The sequence below is a fragment of the Pagrus major genome, chromosome 21 (assembly GCF_040436345.1).
Source record: "Pagrus major chromosome 21, Pma_NU_1.0".
In the NCBI taxonomy this organism is placed as follows: Eukaryota; Metazoa; Chordata; class Actinopteri; order Spariformes; family Sparidae; genus Pagrus; species Pagrus major.
The window spans coordinates 16,470,238-16,496,251 of NC_133235.1; the positions used below are offsets into that span (position 1 = coordinate 16,470,238).

At 39.2% G+C, this 26,014-nt stretch overlaps 1 protein-coding gene across 1 annotated transcript in view; it reads right to left on the minus strand.

The window, feature by feature from the left end:
• Positions 1 to 26,014, minus strand: part of LOC141016905 (collagen alpha-1(XI) chain-like) — a 92,086-nt gene that overhangs the window by 58,390 nt on the left and 7,682 nt on the right. Inside the window, exons 3-8 of the mRNA XM_073491487.1 lie at positions 20,089 to 20,302; positions 17,705 to 17,867; positions 7,255 to 7,383; positions 3,060 to 3,149; positions 2,521 to 2,619; positions 136 to 432 (exon numbers count right to left, since the gene is read on the minus strand). Of these exons, the coding sequence (XP_073347588.1) occupies positions 136 to 432; positions 2,521 to 2,619; positions 3,060 to 3,149; positions 7,255 to 7,383; positions 17,705 to 17,867; positions 20,089 to 20,302 (992 nt within the window). The remainder of the gene's footprint in view (positions 1 to 135; positions 433 to 2,520; positions 2,620 to 3,059; positions 3,150 to 7,254; positions 7,384 to 17,704; positions 17,868 to 20,088; positions 20,303 to 26,014) is intronic.

A 26,014-nucleotide genomic window follows, 5' to 3' on the forward strand; every position in this document is an offset into this window, starting at 1 on the left:
AAACAATAAACAAAAAGGGCACCGCAAACAACCCACCGAACGAATGCCACCAGCATCTTCTCCATCTTTCCACATTCCTGACCACCATTTCATACCCCTCCCCCCACCATCACTCCTAACCACTCCAGCACTTACACTGATGTCGGTCTCCGCTGGAACACCAGGGCCAAACTCTTCCTCATATGTTGCAGATGTAGGCTTGGTGTCAGCAGTGCCATAATCGCCATAATCACCATATTCATACGGCTTCTCTACAAACTCTTTGTGTTCATATTCCTTCAGGTCGTATTCTTTAAACTCATACACGTCAGTGGCCGGATCCACTTTCTCGTTGGGGTCCACTGGGGCAGCGGTTTCCACAGCAACAGTGGGGTCCACCCCGACCTGTTCCACACCGGTGATGTAATCATCCACTATTTCCCCATCATAGCTCTGCGATCAATCCAGGCATCGCAAAGAGGGGGCAGGGGTTGTTAAGATGGGAGGGAACATGGAGGTTTTTGGTTAGTGAAATGCAACCATGTGAACAGTTTCAATGATTCACATGTATTTGTAGAGCATGACTCACAGTTAAGACATTAGTATTTATCACTTAAATACACTGAAATTATTGGAGACCAACTAAGTGAAAATGAATCTTAGTTGTGCACACATTCATGTATCATATTTGGGACAGCATCCAAAACTCAACATATGTGAAACTCCACATATGTTTTGACAACAGCCACTGTTATTAATATTAACATATGTAATGATATTTTATATCAAGAATTTGTCTTTGCGAAGCAGTATGAATGTGAGATGTCCCAAACTATTGACACATTGATGTTTTAAAAATGTAAACAGTAAAATATGTCACAAGGAAAAACATATGGAGATATGGTGTGTGTAAAAAAACTACACAGTGAAAAGTGTGAATGCATGTGTTAACACAAACAACAACTTTCAAGCACCATTAAAAACCAGATGAAGTGAAAAGTAAGAGCTGAACTTGTAAAAAGCACTTTGGTTTGAGAAGAAAAAAAGAAACACTAGCGACTCTTTTACACGTCTGTGTTTACACAGAATCTTAGGCACTAAGTAAAACGTGATTGTACCGGAACAATTGCATCACTAGACATTCAATATTGACGGTGTCTTGAGGGAGAATGTTGAGAAAATATCCCGGCCTCTCATGCAAATTTACTTCTGGAGGCAACCTTTTATCAGGAAACAGTTTTCAACTTGAGTGATCTCTGTAAAACAACTTGCATTCGATTGCAAAAACTCATAAAAGTGATTCACTTCATGGGATTTTATCATCAAGAGGTTTCTTGGGTAGAATAATTAGAGAGTTAATATTCCTTAAGAGTGCTTCCATGTTGTAAACAGTCAATTAATCAGGAATCTCTCTAACATACGCAGGCCTCAAACTTCAAGTCACCAATCCATTTTGTTACATTGTGATTTTCTGGTAAATCACTCACTAAACAATCTTTAATCTTATTCCACAACTAGTCATCTGGCAAACCACAATCCATGGCTAAATCTAGGTGTTTGTGATATTTTTAGCGAAATGCTGAACCAGTGGAAAAATAGCAGTGCCTTCTAGCAGTGAAAGAGAAAGACACACAGTGCATGTTAAAAGCATCTATCAATAGTAGCATGTCAGATCTAAGGACATTATGACCTTATGGCGTTGTCTAAAAGTTGTGCAATCCATCACAGTTCTCAGTAATCAGACAAGTGTTCCAACATGGGACAGTGTACGTTCAGTTTCCGTGGTTAGCCTTCTGGTCTGTCATTGTAAATAAATGTGAAGCATCAAACCGACTGAAGCTTTGGTATCCACCTTAAGATACATCACAATGCAATCGGCAGACGTTTGGCTGGCGGAGCGCATGGCCGTATTGTTTTAGTTTAACCCCCAAATGTTCCTCATTAAGTTGTGTTTTACGTGATGGTTTAGCACAAATTAAGACAGGATCTGCCAAATACAGGATATGGCAGAAACGTAGGGGATGCGTCTGTCTACTGATTTTCCATTGGTTACGGTTCATTAAATGACAACGTTTTCCTGCCGAGGTCTTGATCCAGACTCCGTTTGATGGGGGCGGTTTCTCATGGAAATCAAGGAGCAGTTTTTTTCTCTCAGCGAGGCCTTGCTGAGGTTGTTGGGTTTCAACCTCCAAAGGCGATCGTAAAAATATGTTTTGTTGTTTGTGATGCCCAAGCATTTTTGGAAATTTCATTTTTAAACCAGATGTAATTTGAACAGGAATGTAGATGTTAATTGGATGGATGATTGTTAAAAGTCAGTGATGCACAAAGAATCTTTCACTATAATAAAAAGTGCATCCCTCAGGGTTTCAACTAATCTCTCTGTGGTCAGAACCTTCCGGATTTTACAAAATGTAATAATAGTCTTTATACCATATGATGTTGTCGGCTTACTACAAACTATCTACAGCTGTTACTATAAAAGACTTTGATTATCATTTCATATTGTATTTTACTGAGGCACGGTTAAAAAGAAGTTACCTGGCCTTGCCCGGCAGTGTCAGTGGGAGTTTCAGGCTGATTTCCATCCACTATGCTGTAGTCATACTCACCCGTGTAGTAGTCTCCACCCACATTTGTCTGAAATCAGGCAAGAACAGCACACAAGAAAGGTATTATGTACTGTATCTGTGATGAGTAGATTCAAGTTCAGGTTACATTGAAGAGTGTCTCGTATTTTGTTTCTTTCAAAGAACATGGTGAATGTAAGGGTGATATGTTCTCTATATATTCAGGGATCTTTAAAACAACTGTTGTAATAGCCATAATATGTTTGAAATGTGTAATATACATTTAGCCACAAGTAAGATATAAAAAGAAGTTAAATAATCAACTAAAGCTTTTGGAGGATGTCAAGATATCCTGATAAAGCAGGAAGTGGGTGATAAAAAAAGGACAGCGAGAGGAAAAGAGAATTTAAGATGAAAATGAGGGACTAGAGATGGACAACAAGAGATGAGGTGCTTGTATATGCGTCAATCATGGCAACAGTCATGATAACCGTATTAGTAAGGTGTTACCTCAGTCTTGGCTCCTTCAGTTGGGGGACTGTCAGTGGTTAACTCGCCTTCAATGTAGTCATAGATCTCACCATAATCATAGTTAGTGTACTGTAAGGAAAAAGGATGTAGGAGGGGATTAATTAGTACAATCATGTAAATAAGGCAGCAGGATGCCTGAAAGACATACTGTACATTATTTACATGGCATGTGAGTCAACTATTTTTAAACCATTAAAGATGCAATACATGAGATGCCAATGCTTTGGGTTGGTGGGTCGGGCCGGCCACCGACCCAAAGCCATCAACAATCTCTCAACAATCAACAATCTTTCTCCAGATTTGCTTATTGCACCTTTAACGTATTTTGTGTCGTCATGCTATTTTAAAAATAACATGGTGAAATGGTGAAAATATCACATCCATATAATAAAACTGAACAACTTTACATATGGATGACGGCAACAATCCTCGCTTCCCTTCCATCCAAACCTCATGAGCCTTACTGCAAGCTTCATGTGTGTAACCAAGAAAACAGCAATTAAGATTCTTGTTTGCTTCCAACAGGAAGTCTGATGGTTAATGTACTGCCAGTAAAATGTATCTGCCTCCACCACTTAATTGTGTAAGCCAACAATGGCCCTGGGCTTTCATTAATGGGCTCTTTAAAACAGAAACCTTAAGCTGGGCTGACTCATCGCATGTTAGTCAATTATGGGGAACATGCAGAATACGGTAGCAGGGGGCAAAACCCTGATAGAAAAATATGGAGGGTGGTTAAACCAGTCTGTGACTTCAACATGTGTCGTCTTACTAATCTTTTAAACAGAATGTTTCTTTTAGGATCTCCAAAGCATTCCAGCAGGTCATAATGTGGTCTGTTTTGTCTATTATGTTGCGGTTTATTGACATGTGAGAATTAATTCAACGTAACCCGCCAAAGAGGAAACATCATAATAAACACCATGCAATGACATTAGACTTAAGTTATGTTACTTAAAAACAGTGGTTTGCCCAACATTTTCTGGCACGCCTCCCTTCAGGAACTGAAAAAAAGTTCACCCCATCAAATGGGGAAACTAATAAAAAAAAGGATCCAAGCTGAGATTGAATGAAATAAAGGTCAGCAAGATAGCATCAGCAAACTCTTGTTTGTTTCTCCATAAATCATATTTATTTAACTTAGTTTAACTGCATATTTTTCTCTGTGTCATCCACTACTTTAACTGAATTAGACATTTAAGGAAATTCGCTTATTTAGTTTCTTCACAACAGTTAGATAAGAAAATTGGTAGCACTTCTATCCTGTTAAATATTAAGTTAGAGCCTGGACACAGTTAACTTAGCTTAGCATAGAGACTGAAAGCAGAGCGAAACCACCAGGCTGGCTCTAATTAAAGGGCACCAACGAGCATCTCTAAAGCTCACTTATGTGTTGTCTTTTTAATCTGTACAAAAACTGCAGTGTAAATATGTCAATTTGTGGCTTTACAGTTAGCTGTTCCCCTTGCTTTCAGTTTTTATGCTAAGCTAGGCTAATTGCCTCCTGTCTTCAGCCTCACAATAACCATACACATGAAAGTGGCATCGATCCACTCATCTTACTCTCTTTAAGAAAGCAAATAAGAGTATTCCCCAAAATACACTAAACTGTTCCCTTAAATCATTAATGTCAGACAGGCATTTATTGGTGCTCACAGCCGATATAATACTAAGCAATTTAGTCACCTTAGCTCTTTGTAAAAACCTTAAGATTCCTGCTGAGCTGCCTTTTTCTTTGAGTTCACCGTCACAAAAAAGCGAGGTAGATTAAGTTAACAGACCAGCCCCTGATATACATCGCTCTATCAGCAGCAGGGATAAATATTATTCCCTGGACGGCTGCTAAGCTCATAAAAATAATACAAGATCCACGGGCTGCTGCAATGCTGGCCAGGCGTCCGCTCAGTGGCCCAGAGAGAGCGAGAGGTCACACAAGAGTGAAGCTCTGGCCAGACCGACTGAGAGGAGAGAAAAGAAGGAGAGGGTCAGAGAAAAATACAGAAAAAGATTGAGAATGAAGGAAGGATTTATGGTGTTGAAGTGCTTGGCTGAGCCGAAGGCCTTCACCACAGACTCGGATGAAAGGCGTAAATACTGAAGAGTGCTCATAAAAAAAAACACCCCCCTCCTCCTCTAGCATCACTCCCTCCTTCTCTTTTAACCCAGCTGCAGACATGTGGCTGACAACTGCAAAGGCTCCAGGTCAAGGAGCACCTTCAGAGGTTAAGGTTACAGCCACACTCAGCGCCTTTGTAGAATTGTGAAAGCTTGGTAAAAAAAAATTCTCAGGGATAAAAGCTGAGACCTCAAACTACACAAACACTCTTAAGGTCTACTTGTACAGCAGTGTTTTGTCCTTTGGAGGAAGTATTTCTCAGTTCTACAGAGGGAAACCAGTTCTTGAAAATACTGAGTTGGAATGTAGGAAAAACATTCCTGTTACAACTGTACAGAACCCGACGATGAACAAACCAGATTTACAGCACTCTTGTATCCAAACTGCTCCCTGCTGTCTATTTAGAATTGACAAGCTCCTTGACTTGGCGCTGAAGATTAACTTGATGATGAAGCAATATTTTCCAGGACATGGTACCCACTGTACAGCCAATATTTTCAAATAGAACCGGCTTCTGATTTTTTCTTGAACCAGGGATCTCAAGTCCACTTTTCCAGGTACTGGGAGTCTAGCTGGGGAAGGAAAAGCTTATATTTCCCTGGGAGTCTGGGCAGAGCCTGCAGAACTCGTTAGTGATATAAATCACGGGGCCACTCCAAAGTGGGCTCAGACTTCGTGGCAGGGAAAAAGGAAAAGTTTCCAGTGTGAGCTCATCAGTTATTTAGTGAAATACTGAAGGAAAATGTCAGCCGACAAAATGGCTTGAACTAGCAAAACACAAAATGAAGACAAGGAGGGAAAAATGAGGCTCGGACACAAAGCGCTGTATTTTAATTAAGATTTTTGGCTGAAGAGGCTACAAGTGATGTTGTGGAGCCAAGGGCAATAAAATTTGAATTTTCTGAGTATGGGCTCCAAGTCAGCCATATATTTTGATATGTCAGCATGTTTCCAAGAGTATAAAACACAAATCTAAGACAGTGACAGATAAGAGTTGACACAGAAAGTCATACAAGTCAGTCTCTGTCAAACTTTTGCCTTGAGGAATGTTTGTAAAATGTTTTCACCCAATTTGTGGAAAATATGTTCAGCTTTTTGCGTTTTTTTCCGGCAGACAAAAGCTGCACTGGCTTCAACCAGGTCAAATTTTTTCTACTGTTACTATTAGCTTTCTCAGACCATTGTTTATATTACAGAAATGTTGGGGGTGGGGAAACAGAAAGCCGCTGCTTAGTCCCATCTGTGATTTCCCTGTGTTACACATGTTGTTATTTGAATGACGTGGTAATGTGCGGAGTGCTGAGGTTACAGGGATACCACTTGCTGTGAGTTTTGACAGTCTTGTCTTTGCCATAATCACAACTGGACCCTTGTAAGACAGACAGCTACTACTAGCTAGACACCCTACTTTTGTTCATGATGGACAAACGAAACACAAAGTGTGCTGGCGCTGCTGAGCATTAACATAAACAAAAAGTAGAGTCTGGTGGGACTCAGTGGTAACATTAGCAAGCTTGGCTAACTAGCTTTTACTTTCTAAGAAAGGAGCTAGCTTGCTAGCATCCTAACATGCTAACTTCATTAGATATCTCTGCAAGACAGTACATAGACCTCTTTGACATGACGTCAGACTTTTATTTCTTTACATTCTTTACACATCATTTTAATACATTTTTAAATATTTTAATCTAAAAATTCTTACATATTGCACCTTTAATTTCCACCCCTCCTATATCCTAACTTATTCTCTTCCTTCATCTTCTTTCAGTAACAACACCCAAGTCTGAAGGCCTCTTTCCAAATTCCTGCTATCATCCTTACTAAATCTCAAACTCCAGCCCCCACACTCTCTCCCTCCCCGCCCCCCCCTCCTTTCATCGCGACAACTATCCCTCCCTCCTTCAAATCCAACTATCTCTCAAGCCCTCCCAACTTCCCCCTCCTCTCTCCCAGCTCTCTTGTCTTCCCTCCCTCCAGTCAACAACTCCTCTCACCCGATCTCTAATCCCAAATCCATCTCGCCCAGCCTCCCCCCCCCCCCTCCTTCCAGATACTGACCTCGCCCTCAGGTTCCTGAGCCTGGGGGGTGTCGTGGTGGTTGGGGGTTTCACAGTCAGGGCTGTAGTGTTCACAGTAGTCATAGGCTGCCCTGGGGTCTGCCACTATCAGCAGCTGCTGGATGTCACCCTGGAAGAAGTGAAGAAGGAGAAGAAAAGCAGACTGTCAGCAGAAACCACAAAAAATTTCACAGTCACGAATTGGGAAGTAAAGAGTTTTCTTTTATCCTCACTGTTTGTGAACATAACAAGCCTACTGGATAATTAACTACACTATAGGTTTATGTTATGGCCATCAGTTTTATTTATTTCAACTAAGTTTCTGAGAAATTTTCCCAGTTTGGTTTGGCAAAAGACACCAAATACTGCTTTACCAAGGAGTCTTAGCCACTGTTGCTATTGAGGGGAAGCCAGTCAGAAATACAATCTGTAGCAAATGCAGAACATTCATTATTGCATTTGGGAACAAAATAAGGCACCAGTTGCATCCAAAATTGATCCAGCATAAAAAATTGGATGGATTTACACTTCTGAATGGAGTATAAGGTTTCCTGAACACATGGTTTGACTTTTGACTTTTTGATCGAGTATTTTCCGACAGTTACTAATCTTTTATACTGATGATTCACTTGAATTTCATGGCCATTCAAGCCTTGGAAGTGCTCCAACTGCCAATCAGCTGACATTGTATGTGCAGGGAATGAACGTGACTTTTGTTTCCAGAGCCCTGAGGCCCAAAATAACTCCAAAGACCTCTCACACTGTCTATTTCTTTGTTTCTTTTACGATTCCAAATAGAAACCAAATGTTAATGTAAAAGTATGCACCTATTCCTCCACGTTTGATTGCCAAAGCTTTGCACCAATGTGGTGGTAATAAAATGTGACAATAAAACAACAAAGCAGATGTTGTGCAGTACCAGAGGCAGTAATCTCTTGACTATTAATTACATATCACTGTATGGAGTAAATCAAGACTTTAGGGGAGTCTGAAAGCTCTTAAAAAGGAGCTATTGTATAGTCCCCTCACTCAGCCATTAGGGACGGCAAGTCCCCTTACACAGCAGATAAATAACCAAGGTCTGTACTTATCTGAGGCCGTCTGTTTTTCATGAGCTTTTGGAAAAGGAAATTAGATCCCCGCTCCCTACCCTTCCATCAGCCAAAGGCTCTTTTTCCATGATCGTCGCCTTAGGAATTTCTAAACCAGGAACTGCTATGCCACTGATGCGGAGAATGTTATCTATACCAATCTAACATACGGGCACCTCAGCTGACCCCTTTATCCGAATCCACCTGGAATAAGCAACATGAGGAGAAATAAATAGGGAAAATTACTTGGAAAAAATAAGTGCTGTGTTGAGGTGAAAAAAGGCCACGGTCAGGGTGGCCGCTGTGAGAGGAAGCACATACATGCAGATTGCATTAAATTACAGGAGGCAACATCTGTACAAGCTTAGACCTCTGGAATAGATTAGGTATTCACCGCCCCCTTGCTCCTATGATATGTCACCATTAAATCTCAACAGGGTATTGAGCAACCCAAACAACCAGAAGATACACACATGCTTATCTTTTACAGATGGACTAATGCATGAGCGCTGAGTAAGCTTCACTCACTTGCAGATCCCATGAGAAAACATAAACAATGCATTTTATGTATATGGGTCATTTTAAGGATAAGACACTCGCTCTTAGCACAGACAAACGGACACAGCTAGACACATGCTTATGTTTTTGGTGTTTTGTTTTTAAAAAATTATTATTATGATGATCACACGTTAATACAGCTGTTAAAACAAGTTACAATTGAAATGCTGGAACAAGGTGATGTTAGAAGAGTGTAGTGTTAAGTTAATTATATAACTTAAATAAAGTTGTCAACCACAGGGGAAATGTATTTGAATGAATTTCAACAAAAAATGTCTGTCATCTCAAATTTGTTTGAAAAAAAAGTGATGGCCCTAGTTCCTCTGTGAGGTATTAAGTGGAGAATCTCTACAGTTTGGATCTTGGAGTTAAATGTAGCTCAGGTCTCATTCTCGAAGAAAAGTTCCTGGCACACTCGTTTCAACTTGTAACACTCCTGATCGGTGTCAGTTTGTGTATCAGGTTTGTAGATGGCAAGTAATCCAGAATAACCGCCAAAAGAAGAAATGTAATTAAAAAACGGAAATAATTGAATAATAAAATCATAAAAATAATTTCAAAAGCAGACTGAAAAGTACTGAACATTTAATTAAATTGTTTCTCTTTCTTTCCTCAGCATCCACAGCTCCCTAATGAAAGTAACAGTCGCTTTTACAAAACATGTGTGACAAAAAGTTTGCCAGTTTGATTCCAAGACCGCAGAATAAATCTGGGTGGGGAGAGTGAAAGCAGCTCTTGAGCCAGGCATTTAATGTCCAACTGTGGCCAACAGATCAAACCGTGGTTGCACTGGGCAGCTTCCAGGTGTGAATGTGTGTAACAGAGTGTGGAGCAGGGCGTTTCTACAAGAGAGGATTAGAGCTTATTGAACCTACACTCGCACATTCACCCTGCACCCTTTGAACCTCCTATTATACTAAAAACAGCAATGACCAACAGAGGGTCTCAAATAATGACGTTCAGTCATCAGTTATAATTAAGCACAAATGGACAAAGTCAAAGCCAGGAACACGGAAGAAACAAAGACATATTGCATTTGGCCAGATCTCTGTCTGCTTCCTCCTCTCTGGGTGCATGGACAGTAATGCCTTTTTATGTTCATTCAGTCTCACTTAATTTTACTTTAAAGCTCTGTTTATATGTATATTTAGAAAGAAAATAAGGTGTATAAAGCAATAATGTAGTGGCTACAACAAGAAAACAAGCAGGAGTGTCCAAAAACGTCATGACAAGAGACCACACACACTTAACCCATTTTTAAAGCCAGTCGGTGATTTAATCACTCCCATACTCCCCGATCGGCTTTTCCCTCATCATTCCCCCTCTCTTCTTTTACCCCATCTGTCTCCTTCGTCTGCATCTCGGTGCTTTTGTTGATGTTATTGTCTGGATTGTCTTGCACATCTCTCTGGCATCTGTTGAGGTTCCTCCTCAGAATTCAAGGAATGATCTACAGTAATACCCTGGCTCTGTTCAGAGCTGGCACACACACAATGTTGGGATAAATCATCTACCTCGGCAACACTACAATGGATCCAATAATGGGTCTGTGTGATATGTATGTCTATCTACACATGTTAACCTTCATCTCACACAGTAACAATGACCATTCAAAGAAGAAAAATCCATATATATACACACATAAGGACCAACTGACTGATCAAAGACAAGAGAAGAGCCTTCTTCTCGCCTACATTTCACCCACAGGCAACCAATCTTGAGAAAATGGCTGTTTTTTTGGTCTTGGAAATAAATGCACCACTGGTTTTTCCTCAACCACACATTTCACATAGCTAAGAAATCTAAAACAGCAGACAGACAACAATGGATTCTCCCTTCTCTGGACAAGGTAACCTGCTGCCGCTTCCAACGAACAACCCATTGAGTCATTTAGCCAAGTCACTTAAGGGAAACAACTGGCAGACTGATGATCATCTAATAGTGGGCAGTATTACAACCCCTCAGCAGACCATAAAATCTGTCCTCGGCCTTGTGTTGCTAATAGGATGTCAAATCTGAGCTTCTGAATGCCACTCATACAGAAGTGGGCCTCTGATTAAGTGAGTAGTTGGATTATGAGCAAAGATTACCTCATGAATGTGCAACAAAACACATGACCGGCCTCAGAAATCTAGACACAAAGCTTTGATTAGATGCAGATACTGTAGCTCCTGCTGGCACAAGATCAGACCTGACAGGAGACACGGGGGTTTTCCCATCCTGTATTTGTGGGACTAATTTGGAGGTATAAACAAAGCTGTAGTTTGTGTTTGACTCCGGAAAATTAAGTCCATACTTGATTTAGAAACTTAATCAACATCAGTGTCAATTTCTGGAGGGTTACCAACCTAAACTTTGGCTTTCTTTTCAGGGCCAGAACACATTTTGCCCTGAAGATGAATGAAAAACCATCTATCATTTTACTTTAATCATAGTTCCAACACATGTCCCTTTGACTTAAAGCATTTGACTGGTAGACCTTTAATTTGGCAGAAAAAACCCTGGGTTCTATGGAGGACTGAAACTGCCAAAATCAGAACTAAAAAAAGTAATAAAAAGATTAAAAAAAATAAATGGCTTAAATTAATATGCCATTAAATACACCAAAGATAATATTGTAGGTATTCATTTGTTATAAAATGTGACATAAATCGACATATCTGCTTTAATTTACCTCTGTATTTATGGACCTTTTACCATTACCATCTATTTATCCATGTATCTATTTGGAAGCTGCCTAAGCTCACTATGGGTCAATGCAATTTTTGATGCTTTAATGGCATATTAATTTAATTAATTCACTCATTCATTCATTCATTCATTCATTCATTCATTCATTCGTGATTTTGGGAGATTTAGTCCTAGCTATAAGGTAATGTCGGAATTTTAAGATTAGATTAGATTTTGCCAAATAACGTGATTATATCAATCAATAAAAAAATGTAACCTCCAGTTGGTTTATTAAGAAATTCATTGTTTAAATTATTTTTCGAACAAAAAAGACAAATATTGACTGGTTACAGTTTGTCATATGTGAGGATTTGCTTAATTTGTCTGTTTTAAATATATTTGGGTTTTGAAGCGTTGGTTGGACAAAACAAAGACATTTGAATAAATAATCTCTCTGGGAGGTTATATTAGGCTTTTTTGTACTTTTTCGAACAAAACAATCAATCAGAAAATAACTGGCAGATTATTCAATAACAAAAATAATCTGCTTGGCAGCCCTTTTCTACACTATGTACAAATAGTTTCCACTAAGTCACAGAACAACATGCAAGTACATCACTCGGTGGTTGAAAGGTTATTTTCTGTGGCTAGGTGCAGCAGGTCACTTTGCCTGTAGGAACAGCTGGATGGTATTAATACACCTGGAACACACATTTGGAAGTACATATGAAGCATCTGCAGTTTGACCCAGAAACACAAATGCATACATGAAGGGGCTAGAGAACAAAAGGGTGCCATGGTCACAAATTATATGTTTGTGTTAGTAAGTTTTACTTGGCTTGCTACTATTTATGAAAAAGCAACTACATCAGGATTTTATCATGTCTTGAAGCGTAACTGTGCGGGCTCTCAACAGGGAATTGAAGAACGGCAACTTGGTGTTAGATTTAAGATGACTATATGGGTGCATATTTTAGATCTTATTTTTCAGGATTTTATGTCCACACTCAGGATGATCCACAGACTTCACAGTAAAAACCTTTCACCATAAGGAGAAACAGTTCAAACAAAACCTTCAATGGTGTCATTGTGACCTTCGTGACACACTGAACTTCCAGAGGCATCATCATCCAGATGTGGTCGTGCAGACTGGCTGCTCAGATCAACTGCTGCAGATGTGTTTGCTCGCAAAATGCATTTTGTGCAAACTTGCAGTATCTGTCTCAGCCGTAACTCACTTCTGTATTCTCTTTATTTTATCCCCTTTAACCTCTGCACAAACTTGACACACGTTTAATAAAAAAGCCTACTTTTCCAAACTCTGGGAGGGCATTACATCTTGAAAGAACAAATAGAGGAGATGGAATTTCAAAACTGTACAAGGACAACAATTAACCGAGAAGCAGAAGAGAGGAAAAATGCATAATACTCTCCAGATTTCTCCCACTGTTTCATCAAATGCAGCCTTTGTGGTCAGCGGAGGGATAACGTTTCTTTTCAAGCACTGGGGACATACAAATGTCTTGCACCCTTCGAATATTAAAACATTTGGCCTGCCAGTAGCTCAATAAAACTGTTGAACTGTTTGAACCATCTGCTTGCTTGTCTTCACTCTATCTCTCTTCTATCTCCCTCTCTCTCTTTTTTCCTACTGGTCTTTTCCATCAGCAAAAGTTTTTTGAGAAGCACCTTGGGTCTGTTACATCCTGACTGTGCTGGTGCCAGTTAGTGAGGGTCACAACTCAAGGGACTTAAAGATAACATACAAATACTGTTTGACCAAATTAGACAAAACTATCATGCAGCAGGGCTTCATCACAGTTAGAAAAGTTAAAGAAGTGACAGACGACCCTCTCAGTCACAGTAACACTCGTACAAGTATGAATTAATTACTGTATTCCTATTACACAACCATAACCAAAACATTTTGTGACAAGTACTGGAGGGTGAAAAGGGACTGAGACAGATGAGAAACAGTCAGACTTTTCCTCTTGCCAACTCCATCATAAACAATGATTCACTTTAAGGCTTAGAGCCCATCAGAGTCTTGTTAGATTTCTCTGCCAAAGACTGTCCTGAGTGAGGGACAGCGCTCTGGAACAGTCTACTCTGCAGTAATGACAGACATATAAACAAAGTATCATCGCCTCTCTTCTCCCCGATCGTTCTCAAAGACATATACACACACATTTTTATGCATGCGTGCACATAACAACACACACGTAAAACACACACTTATCGTTTAAAGTCTGAGGAAAGGATTTGCATAAGAATGAGAGATGATTCAAATATCTTGTGGCTTTTATTTAAAAAAGAAAAAAAACAGAAGAAAGAGGGAAAAAAGGCATTTGGAGGCCCAGTCGGAGAGCATATCTTTTAAACAGCTGTGCAATCTGAGCCAAGACTAAGCACAAACTGATCATATTTTCCTCTAGCCTTCACTCTTCCCTGTGCTTCCAGCTTTGACACCTGCTTATGCAATCTACTGAAGTAATGAAGCCATGTGCGCACTGCTCAAAGGAGTTTTTGTGATAAAGCTCACAGCCAACCTCGGTAATTAAACTGGGGAATGGCTCCAAAGCTGTGTAACTCAAGGTAGGTATGCTAAACAGCCACAATTTCTAAACCTGTTAGGTCGTGGATATTTTCTCATAGCTGTGAATTTTGAATTCTTCAGATAAACCAATGGAGGACAAGATACAGGAAATGTTTTCCTCTTGTTTGATCCGTTTACAGAGGTATGTTTAGTGTACAGGGCCTTGAGATGGGTATTTTTATGTTGGAATGCTTGATAACTGGAATGCTTAGAGTTACAGATGATCAGGGTAAGGTAAAGTTATTTTTCATGGTTAAGTTAAGAATCTGGAGTGGACTCCCATCTTTCCCTACAGCTACAGTGGGATCCTGTTAGGAGGTCATCAAAAACTCATCCTCTGGGCATCATGAATAATCATAACACATTTCATGGAAATCCAGCCATTAAAACTGAATTTTAAGACATGTTATCCTTGACCAAATTGCTCAAGGGAAAATTTTGACCTGAAGATGACGGAAAATGAAGGTTAAGGATTAAAAAGATCTTTGCAATCAATCCTTTGGAAAGTTGAACCTTGTTTTGACAATTCGGAAGTAGACTTATCACAAACCTTGTTTTTTGTGTTGTTTCTCATATGTTTTAAAAAATGTCCTAGTTGTTGGTTACAAAGCACATAACTCCCCCTAAAACTAGAGCCTGACCTATTCGCTAAATTTTTGGGCCCAATGCCGATACAGATATTAGAGAGTAAAAAAATCTGATATTGATACATTAGCCGATATATACACAGTTTTTTAATAGATCCCGTAAATGTGGTCATCAAACACTTGTTTCAAACACAAAAAAAAGTTTTTATATCAGCATATCACAGAACATACATGCCAAGACCAATATTTCTGTGATAAACCGATATCGGCCAACCTATATATCAGTAATCACAACTTTTTACATTTCTGTTTAGGTACGGATTAAACAAAGGAGATGCAATGTGTTAAATACTGAGCTTTAGGGGTGTAAACAGTTAACAGAGTTAATTCTAATTAGGCTAATTGGTTCTTGGATAAAGCTCCGTACTTGATGCACATACATAAGAGTGGTGTCAATCCTTTCACCTACCTCCGAGCGTTTTCAAAAATATGTCAGTATTCTTTTACAGTAAGCTGGCCAGTAGTCATCTAGATGTTTTACTTCCACCAGCTGTTTTAATTTAAGCCATACTTTTGGTGCATCTTTATAAGATTTAAACATACATTCTTTTAAATATAAGACCTTGAAGGATCTGGACTCAATAACGTGATTGTGTACAGTAGATGTTTCACATTTTCACACTGTGTTTAGTAGATAATACAGCCTGCATGGTCCCAAAAGTTTCCATAGCCTCCAAGGTATACTGATTGTAGGATACCTTCAACAGCTGTACAATGTATGCCAAACTTTAATCTCATAAGAAACCAATCCAATCCAAGCCATGGCTTATATCTACATTACAAACCTGTTTTGATCCATAGGAATTTATAGTAATCAGCCAAAACCCTTGTGGCCAGTAATAATTCTCCCATTAACAATGCAGTGTGCCGACAAGTAGCCAGTTTGCAATCAACAAATCTGGTTATTAAACCTGAAGTGGAAATAATTACAGTTTAAGATATGGCTGCATTTCTAGCTCAGCCACCACGGAATTTCTATTGTGTGATACACTAATTAAAACCACCTTGCAACGTGCAAAGAGTCTCAACTCTTGGAACAAAAGGAATCATTTTCCCTTCTCCAGGAGAACAATTCAAATTACTCTGCAATTCAACACCATTTAGCGTAATATAAGTTCAAACAAAGAGCCCTCACAAAAGCCAAATAGCCGGCCATAAATCAGCATCAAAAACAGAAAAGGCTTGGTGAATGTGCTGGGCTACTTTTATTCTCTCCACTCAATGCTTAATTACCTTAATTACAATCCCAACTCTAATCACTGTGGCTTTCACTCAAACGATCTTAACTGTTGGTAATGTTTTTAAACTAATTTACTATGATTGTGCACAGTGAAATGGCAATGTCAAATGTGCATAAAGTATTGCTGTAAATTGGACTGACTCTTCTTACCACCTAAACTTGTCTATACGTTTAATCTCAATATTTAGCAATGTGATCTGCTTGCCAAAAACCATCATTGGAGAAGTGTGGGATCCCATTTTCTGTGGAAACTCGTCTCTGACCTGGAGGCAAACATTTTGCAGGCTGTTCTACTTAGCAAGCATTCCTCATACAGACATCAAAGAGAGGCTATTGTCTTTGGAGCTAGCATTCAGCTCACATTTTCCACCCAGCTCACAGCTACCTGTGCTAAACCTGGTAGCTTGGACCTCCATTTTATAATCACTGCCTCAGTCACCTTAAACTGAGGTGCAAATTTTGATTCTGAGCTCTGATTGTCACAGTTATTGAGCAAACAATGCAATATAACTTCACAGGTAGCTCCAAAACACACTGTCCAATATGAACAACTGAAACATATTAGACCTCAGGCTTTCTTTTATTAAGTCAAATATTCCCACAAATGAAACCAGTGTTGAGAGGGAAAAAAAACACTTTGAACAACACACTGTGCAAATAGCCTTTCCACAGACATCGCTCATGGCTCTTGCCAAGTGCACAAAGCCAATATTGTTGTTCTGGCCAATAAAATTCACCATTTACTGTATGCAGAAGTTAATGAAAGACAATGTCTGGCCTTGAAGCATTTGGACTTAAAGTCTTAGATACTAAAATTGTACCCTTTCACAATGGTACCTAAGATTCACAATATGCTTTCAATTACATTCATTCTTAACCAGTATGGAGAAATCACTGGCATCTATGTAAGCTTTCCAAACAGCCTGAAAACACAATTACTTCAATCTAGTGGTGAATGTCTCCATTTTATTTGTGAAAGACACTCGTGTAGATAATGGAAACACTGGATGAAACCAGATTCTTACAAGGATTTTAACGCCAGAGGTGTGTACAAAGACTAGATAATCATAATGATAAATTAGTCATTGGCACATACTTAAGTCCTCTTCACCAAAGGAGGAGGAACAACGTAGGGAAACAATTGCAGAATAGTTCAAGATTTTGGGGAAACACACTTATTGACTCTGTTGCATTTAGATGAGAAAATCGGTACGGAGCTGGAGCCAGGAGGCAATGTGTCTGGGTTAACATAAAGACTGGGCACAGGGGCAAACAATGACTTGATTCTCTTAAAAGTTCAAAAATATGGCAAACAACACATTTAATGTTCACTACTTATCAAGTTGCATCTCATTTGTTCAATCTCGACATAAACAGAAGTGTAAAAATGGTTTTACAACTAATTTAAGGCAAGCTAGCTGTTTATGTCAGTGCTAACCGTCTCCTGGCTCTGCAACTGCAACGTTAGCTTAATAATTAAATTACAAACATGAGAGTGGCGTCCATCTCCCCATCTCGCTCTCAACAAAAAAAAGCAAAAAAGCCAATTTTCCAAAATGTCTAAACATTTCCTTAAACCAATTGATACCATAATAAACAACACAGCTAGCTTAATCCAGTTGAATAGTGATTCACCATGGCCACCTTACCTCAAAGACTTCCTCATCCAGGATTCTGGTGCCAAAGACAGTAATGCCCTCTGTGTTGATGACAGCCTGGTCGCTTCTACCAAGCGGCCTGGTCAGCTTCTTCTTACAGTCCACGATGATGGTGACAGCCTTCTTCTCCACGCTGATAGCTACACGATGCCATCTGTGCAACGAGAGAGCAAAGAAGGAGGTCAGAAACGATGACACACAGAATGACACTTCTTACCTTTGCAAGAAAACTGCCACAATCTATGAAGTTGACGGACGTGCCGCCGCATCCAAATCACATGACCGATTTAAGATGACCGACAAGTAAAACCAGACTTATGATAAATAATTAATGCCAGGCTTTTTCCTGAATACTGTCGTCACGTTTGGTGCAGGAAGAAACGGTAAAAACGGGCTATTCTCAGGAAAGTGCTCGCAAGTGAAAGTGCTTGCAAGCAAAAAAAACATGGCTAAGCCTATTTTTTCTATTGGTAGAAACATGCACCACATCAACCAATCAAAAAATGGCATTTGGTTGCTGAGGAACAGGGGAAAGTTGTCAGAGTGACAGCAGCGAAAGAGAGACAGTGATATTGAGCAGCTAGCAATCGCGAGTTTTGATATTTGAGAGGTTTGTGACATTTAGCGTGTTTGGACAGTATAGTTAGTGTGTAGTGTAGTGTGTTTAGTGTAGTCGTTTTTTTGTTTTGTGTTTCAAAACAATGAGGCGACTACTGAAAGTGGAGCAGGCAGTGCAGCTCTTCTCTGAGCTGGAAGGAGCTGAGGGAGACGCGGAGCCAGTCTGAGCCAGAGAGTGAGGACTTGGACGATGAAGTGGGTGATCCATCTTTTGTTTTGGTGACATCCTGGAAGTGTCAGGCCTGTGATGTCCCTCTCTGTCTTGTGGTGGACAGGAACGGTTGTTTGGAGTGGCACAAATAATTTATGTGGCATCTTATTGTGACACCTGGTTGTTTTGTAAATGGTTGTAAATAGTTGTACGAAAAACGCCTGAGGCATTGCATGCATTTTAATGTAAATAGTTGTATATAACTTTGTAAATTTCAAAAACTTATGTACAAATTTAGCAAACAACAATTTATATTTGCATTCTAAGTTATAAAAATGGTTCGTTAAACATGTTTGTGGTTTTCACAGTAAAAAAAATCAAACTTTTTCCTACTCAAATTTTATGTTATTTGTGTGATTTTAGGTCCAGTGTGTTAATACAGTATGTCAAAATGAAAAAATAACTGTAAAGTCACACGTGCTGAAAAAAATAACACCAAACAAGGCAAGGTAAACAGTTTTTAAGGTGAAATATAAAGGTAAAATCAAAAGTAGTCAAAAACGGCCAATTATACCCTGGACCTCATAGGGTTAAAAGGAATAGTTAGACGAGATGTATAAGATTGATACTACTCTTATATTTGTACATTAAATATAAAGCTTCAGCCAGCAGCTGAGTGGCATGGAGTGGTATCAACTTTCACATCTAACTCTTGTGTATTTCCAACATGTCAGACTATTCCTTTGAATATCTACAAGTTCCATACTTTTGAAGGGAACTATCCCATATTTAGATTTGGTGATACAGTATGTATGATAAGACCAGAGAAGTAAAGAAAGATCATTGGTTTGGCATACTGTAAACACAGAGGCAGCTTTGTTTCATTTAGAATTTAGAGGGCACATTTCAACTGTGTCAAAATGTATAAATTTCACATTACCGCAAGCTACCTATATAGCAAAATGATGAAAGCAATGAATGTACTGTATATGTACGCTTTAATGTTTTGGGGGTTTTTTTTCTGATATAATTCACTACAGACAAACAGCGGCACATGAAATCATTTCAAGGCATTTCTGTTAGCATTTGTGCAAATGATTGATGACAACTTATAACAATGATTTGTATTGGCGTCATTGGACAGCTATGCAATTTATGAAGACCCTGCTCATTACTGCATATCAGTATACCACTGCTGTAAATAATCAGGAAAAGAAAAGGCTGTCATCAAGTTGCTGCCAGCAATTTATTTGTCATTACTGTCTGACTTGTTCCATATGGCTCTAAAGACTTAGCAAACATAAGAAGATAAATCTTCAGAGCTGTGTGTCAGTTTACCATGCTAGAAAAGTTAACTATGTCCCGAGAGCTTGAGAAAATAAGTTTAGCAGATTGGTCTTGTTTAGCATGAATATAATCTATAAATCTAGATAAAGGGCTTTTCTTTTCAAGCCAAGAGCAAGTCACACAAGCTTCGCAACAGATTTGAAATCAGCACTCCAAATGGGACACAGTCAAGCAAAGAACCAGGGGACCCAAAAAATCTACCACCCACATCTGACCTCCAACGTGTTCAAGCCCTCTTGAGAGGCAGTCATTCACTTACTTGCCGTCAGCAAGGTTGATGGAGCGGAACAGGGGGTACTCCTCCGGGGCAGGCTTGCCATGCTGGTCCTCATACAGGAAGACGGGGCCACGGCCCACCTCCACGCCGAGCTGCTGGATGCCTTGCTGGTTGTACACGGACAGCAGGAAGGACTGGAGGCCAGCCTTGGGCTTGATGGTAAACAGGATGGAGAAATCTTCTGGGAAGACTCCCCCTGAAGGTGGAATATGCAGCAGGCATATACAGGTTGGTATGTTAGTTGAGACCAACGGATAAGTTGTAAGAAAATCTGGTAAACGCACATTTTCTGTCAGAGGTTTTACAGCATTGTTCTGCTTCAGACTCATGTAATTACACACATGGGAACTTCCCAGTACAACCACAGTATTTTAATTAAATTCAATTAAATAACTCTTGTGGGAATGTTGGGCTAGACAAGTTTTCTTCATTTCAGAGGATGTTGAGAGAAGGTTTATTGCCTACCTTCCTTTTTTAAGTTATGGTTGACACTTTGGTAAAAATGCTTATTCTTATTCCACTTTCTCGTGTGTGCAGTGAATATGAGGCTACCACCAACAACCAGAGCATTTAGTCCAACACATAACCAATGTAGAACCACAATGCTTCCTTTTTACACTTTGTCTTTTCTACAGATTCATATTTAGCATAGTGGTAAGATGAGAGTGACCCTCCCCCTTTTCATCTGACCCTCCAAAAATGCAACGTCTCCTTCCTCTCCAAAAGAAAAAGAAAATGATTTTGACATCAATTACCACGGCAAAGGCTTCACAGTGTTAAAGCATTCGGTTCAGCCGTAGTTTCAACATTTAGTTTGCAGAGATTATGAAGTCACTCGTTGGTCTTTGAGGAGAAATCTGCATTAAATGTAAAGCGGAAATGGAACGCAGACTCCATTTCACCTTATGCCCTATCTTTTATAAGTCTATCTTCCAACGATCTCCTTACAAGAGCAACTGTATTGTGAAGACTAAATTGAATAATGGCAAGTTTATTAGCAGTCTAACTTTCTCTCCTCACATTAAACCCCAGCGTCTAGACAACTGGACCAGGAGCAGTGTTTATGAAGGAAGCTGAAAGAGACCTTGGCATCTCCTGAAAGGACTCAACAGCGGTGATGTAGCCACATTAATTTTACAAGGGCTGTAAATACTCAAACAAATGTCATATTTTTAAAACCATAATAGCTCGGTTCAATGACAAAATAACTAATCCCAATCAAATAAAAGTCCAATTATTCTGACTGAGGACATTTTGACACTCTGCTTCCAACATCTCACCTCTCAAGGTTCATTATATTCTTCAAATTTCCGTTTCTAAAAGTGTAAGGTGTGCTCGCAGTTTAAGCCAACAATCACAGAAATTATGCTCTTATACCTCACACTATTTTTAACCTTTTTTTTTTTTTTCATTCTTTGAAATCAAGCCAAATTGAAAAACACCCAACACGTACTGCACAGACTGGGACAATTTATTTAACAGTACTCAGTCACTAATACATTTCTGTACATTTTCTTGCCAAGTTAGTTATGACTAAGCAAGCAACTGGGGTCTCTTTCTACACTTTGCCAAGGTAATAAAGAATTAACAGGCCTCCAATGGATGTGAACTTCATTGAAAGATTATAATGCATTGTATTTGTGATTAATTACTCACTTTAGGTTTCATATTTCAGCTGGAAATAATCAACTGACAAGATTGGAAATTGGGAAATATCAAATTCACATATATCAACAGCTCATTGGTTTTTCTACAACCCATCAGTAATGCCGTAAGTCTCACCATCTACTGTTCATTACTCAATCTTCGGATTAGCTGATGAGTAGCAATTAGCGTAAGAAAGTAGCAAGCCAAATGGTTTTACAGTCAAATGGCAGTGAGTGTTTCTTTGAACGGATTCCTTCGTAATAAAATAAATATGGCTCTATTACAGACAAACAGCCAGGCAGCAGACTTTGAGTCAGGCATTGTGCATTCACTATGAAAACCTTTGCTAGATTTCACTAGATGAGCCAAACACAGCAAACCCGAGTCTGCCAGCAATCAAACTTGAGAGCTTTATTGACAAGATCAGTCTGTACGACATCAAAAGAAATATTTCTCTCATTGATTTGCTGCAATAAATTGTGGGTTTCCCCAAAAATATCAAATAACATAACTTCAGTGTTGCTCTCCTTACTTGAGTCATATGTTTACTTGACATTTCATACAGCGTGTGTTGAGTGACTCTCATCCCCTAAGGGCTCTTGTGGCCAACCGGAACGCCAACATTCATGGGCATCTTGTCGAAAACAATTGCTGAAAGTCTGCACTGCATTTTTAGAAGACAGGTGTTTGTAGTGAAGGGTTTCATTACATGACATTACTGAATCATTTTTGCTATTTCACTGTGAAACTGAAGAAGTTTCCATTTTGCGATGTAAGTGGTTCAGGACAGTAAACAAAGGCATCAGATTCATTTTCATCTAAACAATCATTTTGTTTGAGTGGGCATAAAATTTTAAGCAATGCTAGTGGCATTGTTCAACGGATGATAAAGCAGATCTGCCAGTTTATGACCAAATATCTGCAAAACTTATGACATTCCCATCAGCCTCAGTTGTACTTTGTTTTTACATTTGTTTTGCGCTGATTAGCAAATGACGACATGCTAAAATGCTATACTAAGATGGTGGACATGATAAACATTAAACCTAGGGCTGGGCAATATGGCCAAAACTGTTATCACGATATGTTTTTTAAATATTGATCAATGTCAATAATTATCACGATATACAGTATTTTTAACAATAATGATGTTGAATTGACAGTTTTAAGTATAAAAGTATTAAGTATTAAGAGTATTTTCCTTAGGACAGAACCCAAAACAAACCAGAAGGTTAATTATGGTTTATTAAATACAATTATTTATTGTCAGAATGAATAGGTGACAAACATTCAACAGAACCAACCAACCAAATGGCTTTCTGTTAAACACCGGATAAATAAAATGTTGAATATGTACAACAAACTGCTTGTTTCAAACGTGTCTCAAACATTTTGGAGGTAGTATACTGAACTGAACATTGATTAAAGAAAATAAAATATTAAGGTAAATGTTGAGGATGCTTATGCTACTGTATTCTTTGAATATTGCACAACTTGAGCTTGCAGGTAGTTGTTCAGTTCAGCTTTAATGCCTCCTGTTCTGTAAGACCTGATGCGGTTCGGACGTGCGACCAGACCACATATTCAACCGTGATTATAGGCGTCATATCTTTAGCGATACAGCACGTAACTGCGCTGGTTCTGTCTTTGTGTCGCTTCGGTTTCTGCTCATATGGGGTAATGTCTGAAAAAGCAGCGGCACCTGTTGGTTGAACTGAAGTTTGACTAGTAGAGGCAGTGGGGCTGGTGGCTACTTGAGGGCAGGCTGACGCTAGCATGATAGCGCTAACTCATACTTCAGAGTACTGTTTGGGACGGTACCTTTCGAGATGATGGACGAGGTTGGTGGTGTTTCCAGTTCTGCTGAGGACTGGTCGCCGACACATTTTGCACCTAATGGTGGTCTGTCCTTTGTCAGACTTCAGGTAGCCGAACTATTTTCAAATAACCGAAGTGGTATGACCTTTCTTCGGTACAATTTCTTCGTCTTTCGCAGTTTCCTCGCACTCGGTTTCGCTAGTCGGACCGCTCATGTCTTGTGTCGCTGGACACACAGGTGGTCTCCGTCACTCTGAGTAGTTGTGAGTGGGAGGGGCCGGAAACATGCATCAACCACGTGCATCTGTTTCTCTGCTGTGTGATTGGCTGCTGATGTAGCGTTTTCTAGGTAAAGGAAAACGGACTCAAAAATAACTATCGAAAATAAATGTCATAAATTTATCATCGTTATCGTGGAAAATTTTATCATGAAAATGATCGAGATCGTACGGAAGCCCTAAAGGGCCATGCATTCACACATTTTGTTTCCTCCGTTTTCCCGTGATAAGGAGTTGATTTCATTTGTTTTCTCGAGATCTCGAGTTATTATCTCGAAATAACAACTGCCGTTTTCCCGAGATAACAGGATAATTTTCTCGAGATCTCGAGATAACGAAACTTTGTTTTCCCGAGATAACGATATAATTAATTCGAGATCTTGAGAAAACAAAACAATATTATAGTATATTAAATCATTGCAGGAAACATCATTCAGTGTAGCAATGTCAGAGGAGGAGCATATCCATCACGAGTCACATATATTTTCACTCAAGGCCTGACACGGGCTGAAATAGCATTAAGCCTTGCTATTACAGATAAAATACACATTAGTGTGCTTAATCTAAAAAGACGGTTAGCAAGGCTTCAGTTATATCGGCAGCACAATCTAAGTGAGCCTGATGTTGTTGTTAACTACATAGCTGACCAGCTACGAGGTCCCTGCATCTCCATAATCTCAGGCCTATCATACCACAGTCATTATCTCGAGATCTCAAATTAATTATATCGTTATCTCGGGAAAACAAAGTTTCATTATCTCGAGATCTTCAGAAAATTATCCCGTTATCTCGGGAAAACGGCAGTTGTTATTTCGAGATAATAACTCAAGATCTCGAGAAAACAAATGTATGTTAAATGAAATTAACTCGTTATCGCGGGAAAACGGAGGAAATAAAATGTATGAATGCATGGCCCTTTAGGGCTTCCGTACTAAAGGGCCATGCATTCACACATTATTTTTCCTCCGTTTTCCCGTGATAACGAGTTCATTTCATTTGTTTTCTCGAGATCTCGAGTTATTATCTCAAAATAACAACTGCCGTTTTCCCGAGATGACGGGATAATTTTCTCGAGATCTCGAGATAACGAAACTTTGTTTTCCCGAGATAACGATATAATTAATTCGAGATCATGAGAAAACAAAACAATAGTGTAGTATATTAAATCATTGCAGGAAACATCATTCAGTGTAGCAATGTCAGAGGAGCAGGAGCATATCGATCACCGCGTCACATATCTTTTCAATCAAGGTCTGACACAGGCTGAAATAGCATTATGCCTTGCTAATATACACATTAATGTGCGTAATCTAAAAAGACGGTTAGCAAGGCTTCAGTTATATCGGCAGCGCAATCTAAGTGAGCCTGATGTTGTTGTACATAGCTGACCAGCTACGAGGTCCCGGCGTCTCCATAATCTCAGGCCTATCATATCACAGTCATTATCTCGAGATCTCAAATTAATTATATCGTTATCTAGGGAAAACAAAGTTTCATTATCTCGAGATCTTCAGAAAATTATCCCGTTATCTCGGGAAAACGGCAGTTGTTATTTCGAGATAATAACTCAAGATCTCGAGAAAACAAATGTATGTTAAATGAAATTAACTCGTTATCACGGGAAAACGGAGGAAATAAAATGTATGAATGCATGGCCCTTTAGGGCTTCCGTACTAAAGGGCCATGCATTCATACATTTTATTTCCTTTGTTTTCCCGAGATAACGATATAATTAATTCGAGATCATGAGAAAACAAAACGATAGTGTAGTATATTAAATCATTGCAGGAAAAATCATTCAGTATAGCAATGTCAGAGGAGCAGGAGCATATCAATCACCGCGTCACATATCTTTTCAATCAAGGTCTGACACAGGCTGAAATAGCATTATGCCTTGCTAATATACACATTAGTGTGCGTAATCTAAAAAGACGGTTAGCAAGGCTTCAGCTATATCGGCGGCGCAATCTAAGTGAGCCTGATGTCGTCGTTAACTAGCTGACCAGTTACGAGGTCCTGGGCGTCTCCATAATCTCAGGCCTATCATATCACAGTCATTATCTCGAGATCTCGAATTAATTATATCGTTATCTCTGGAAAACAAAGTTTCATTATCTCGAGATCTTGAGAAAATTATCCCGTTATCTCGGGAAAACAAAGTTTCA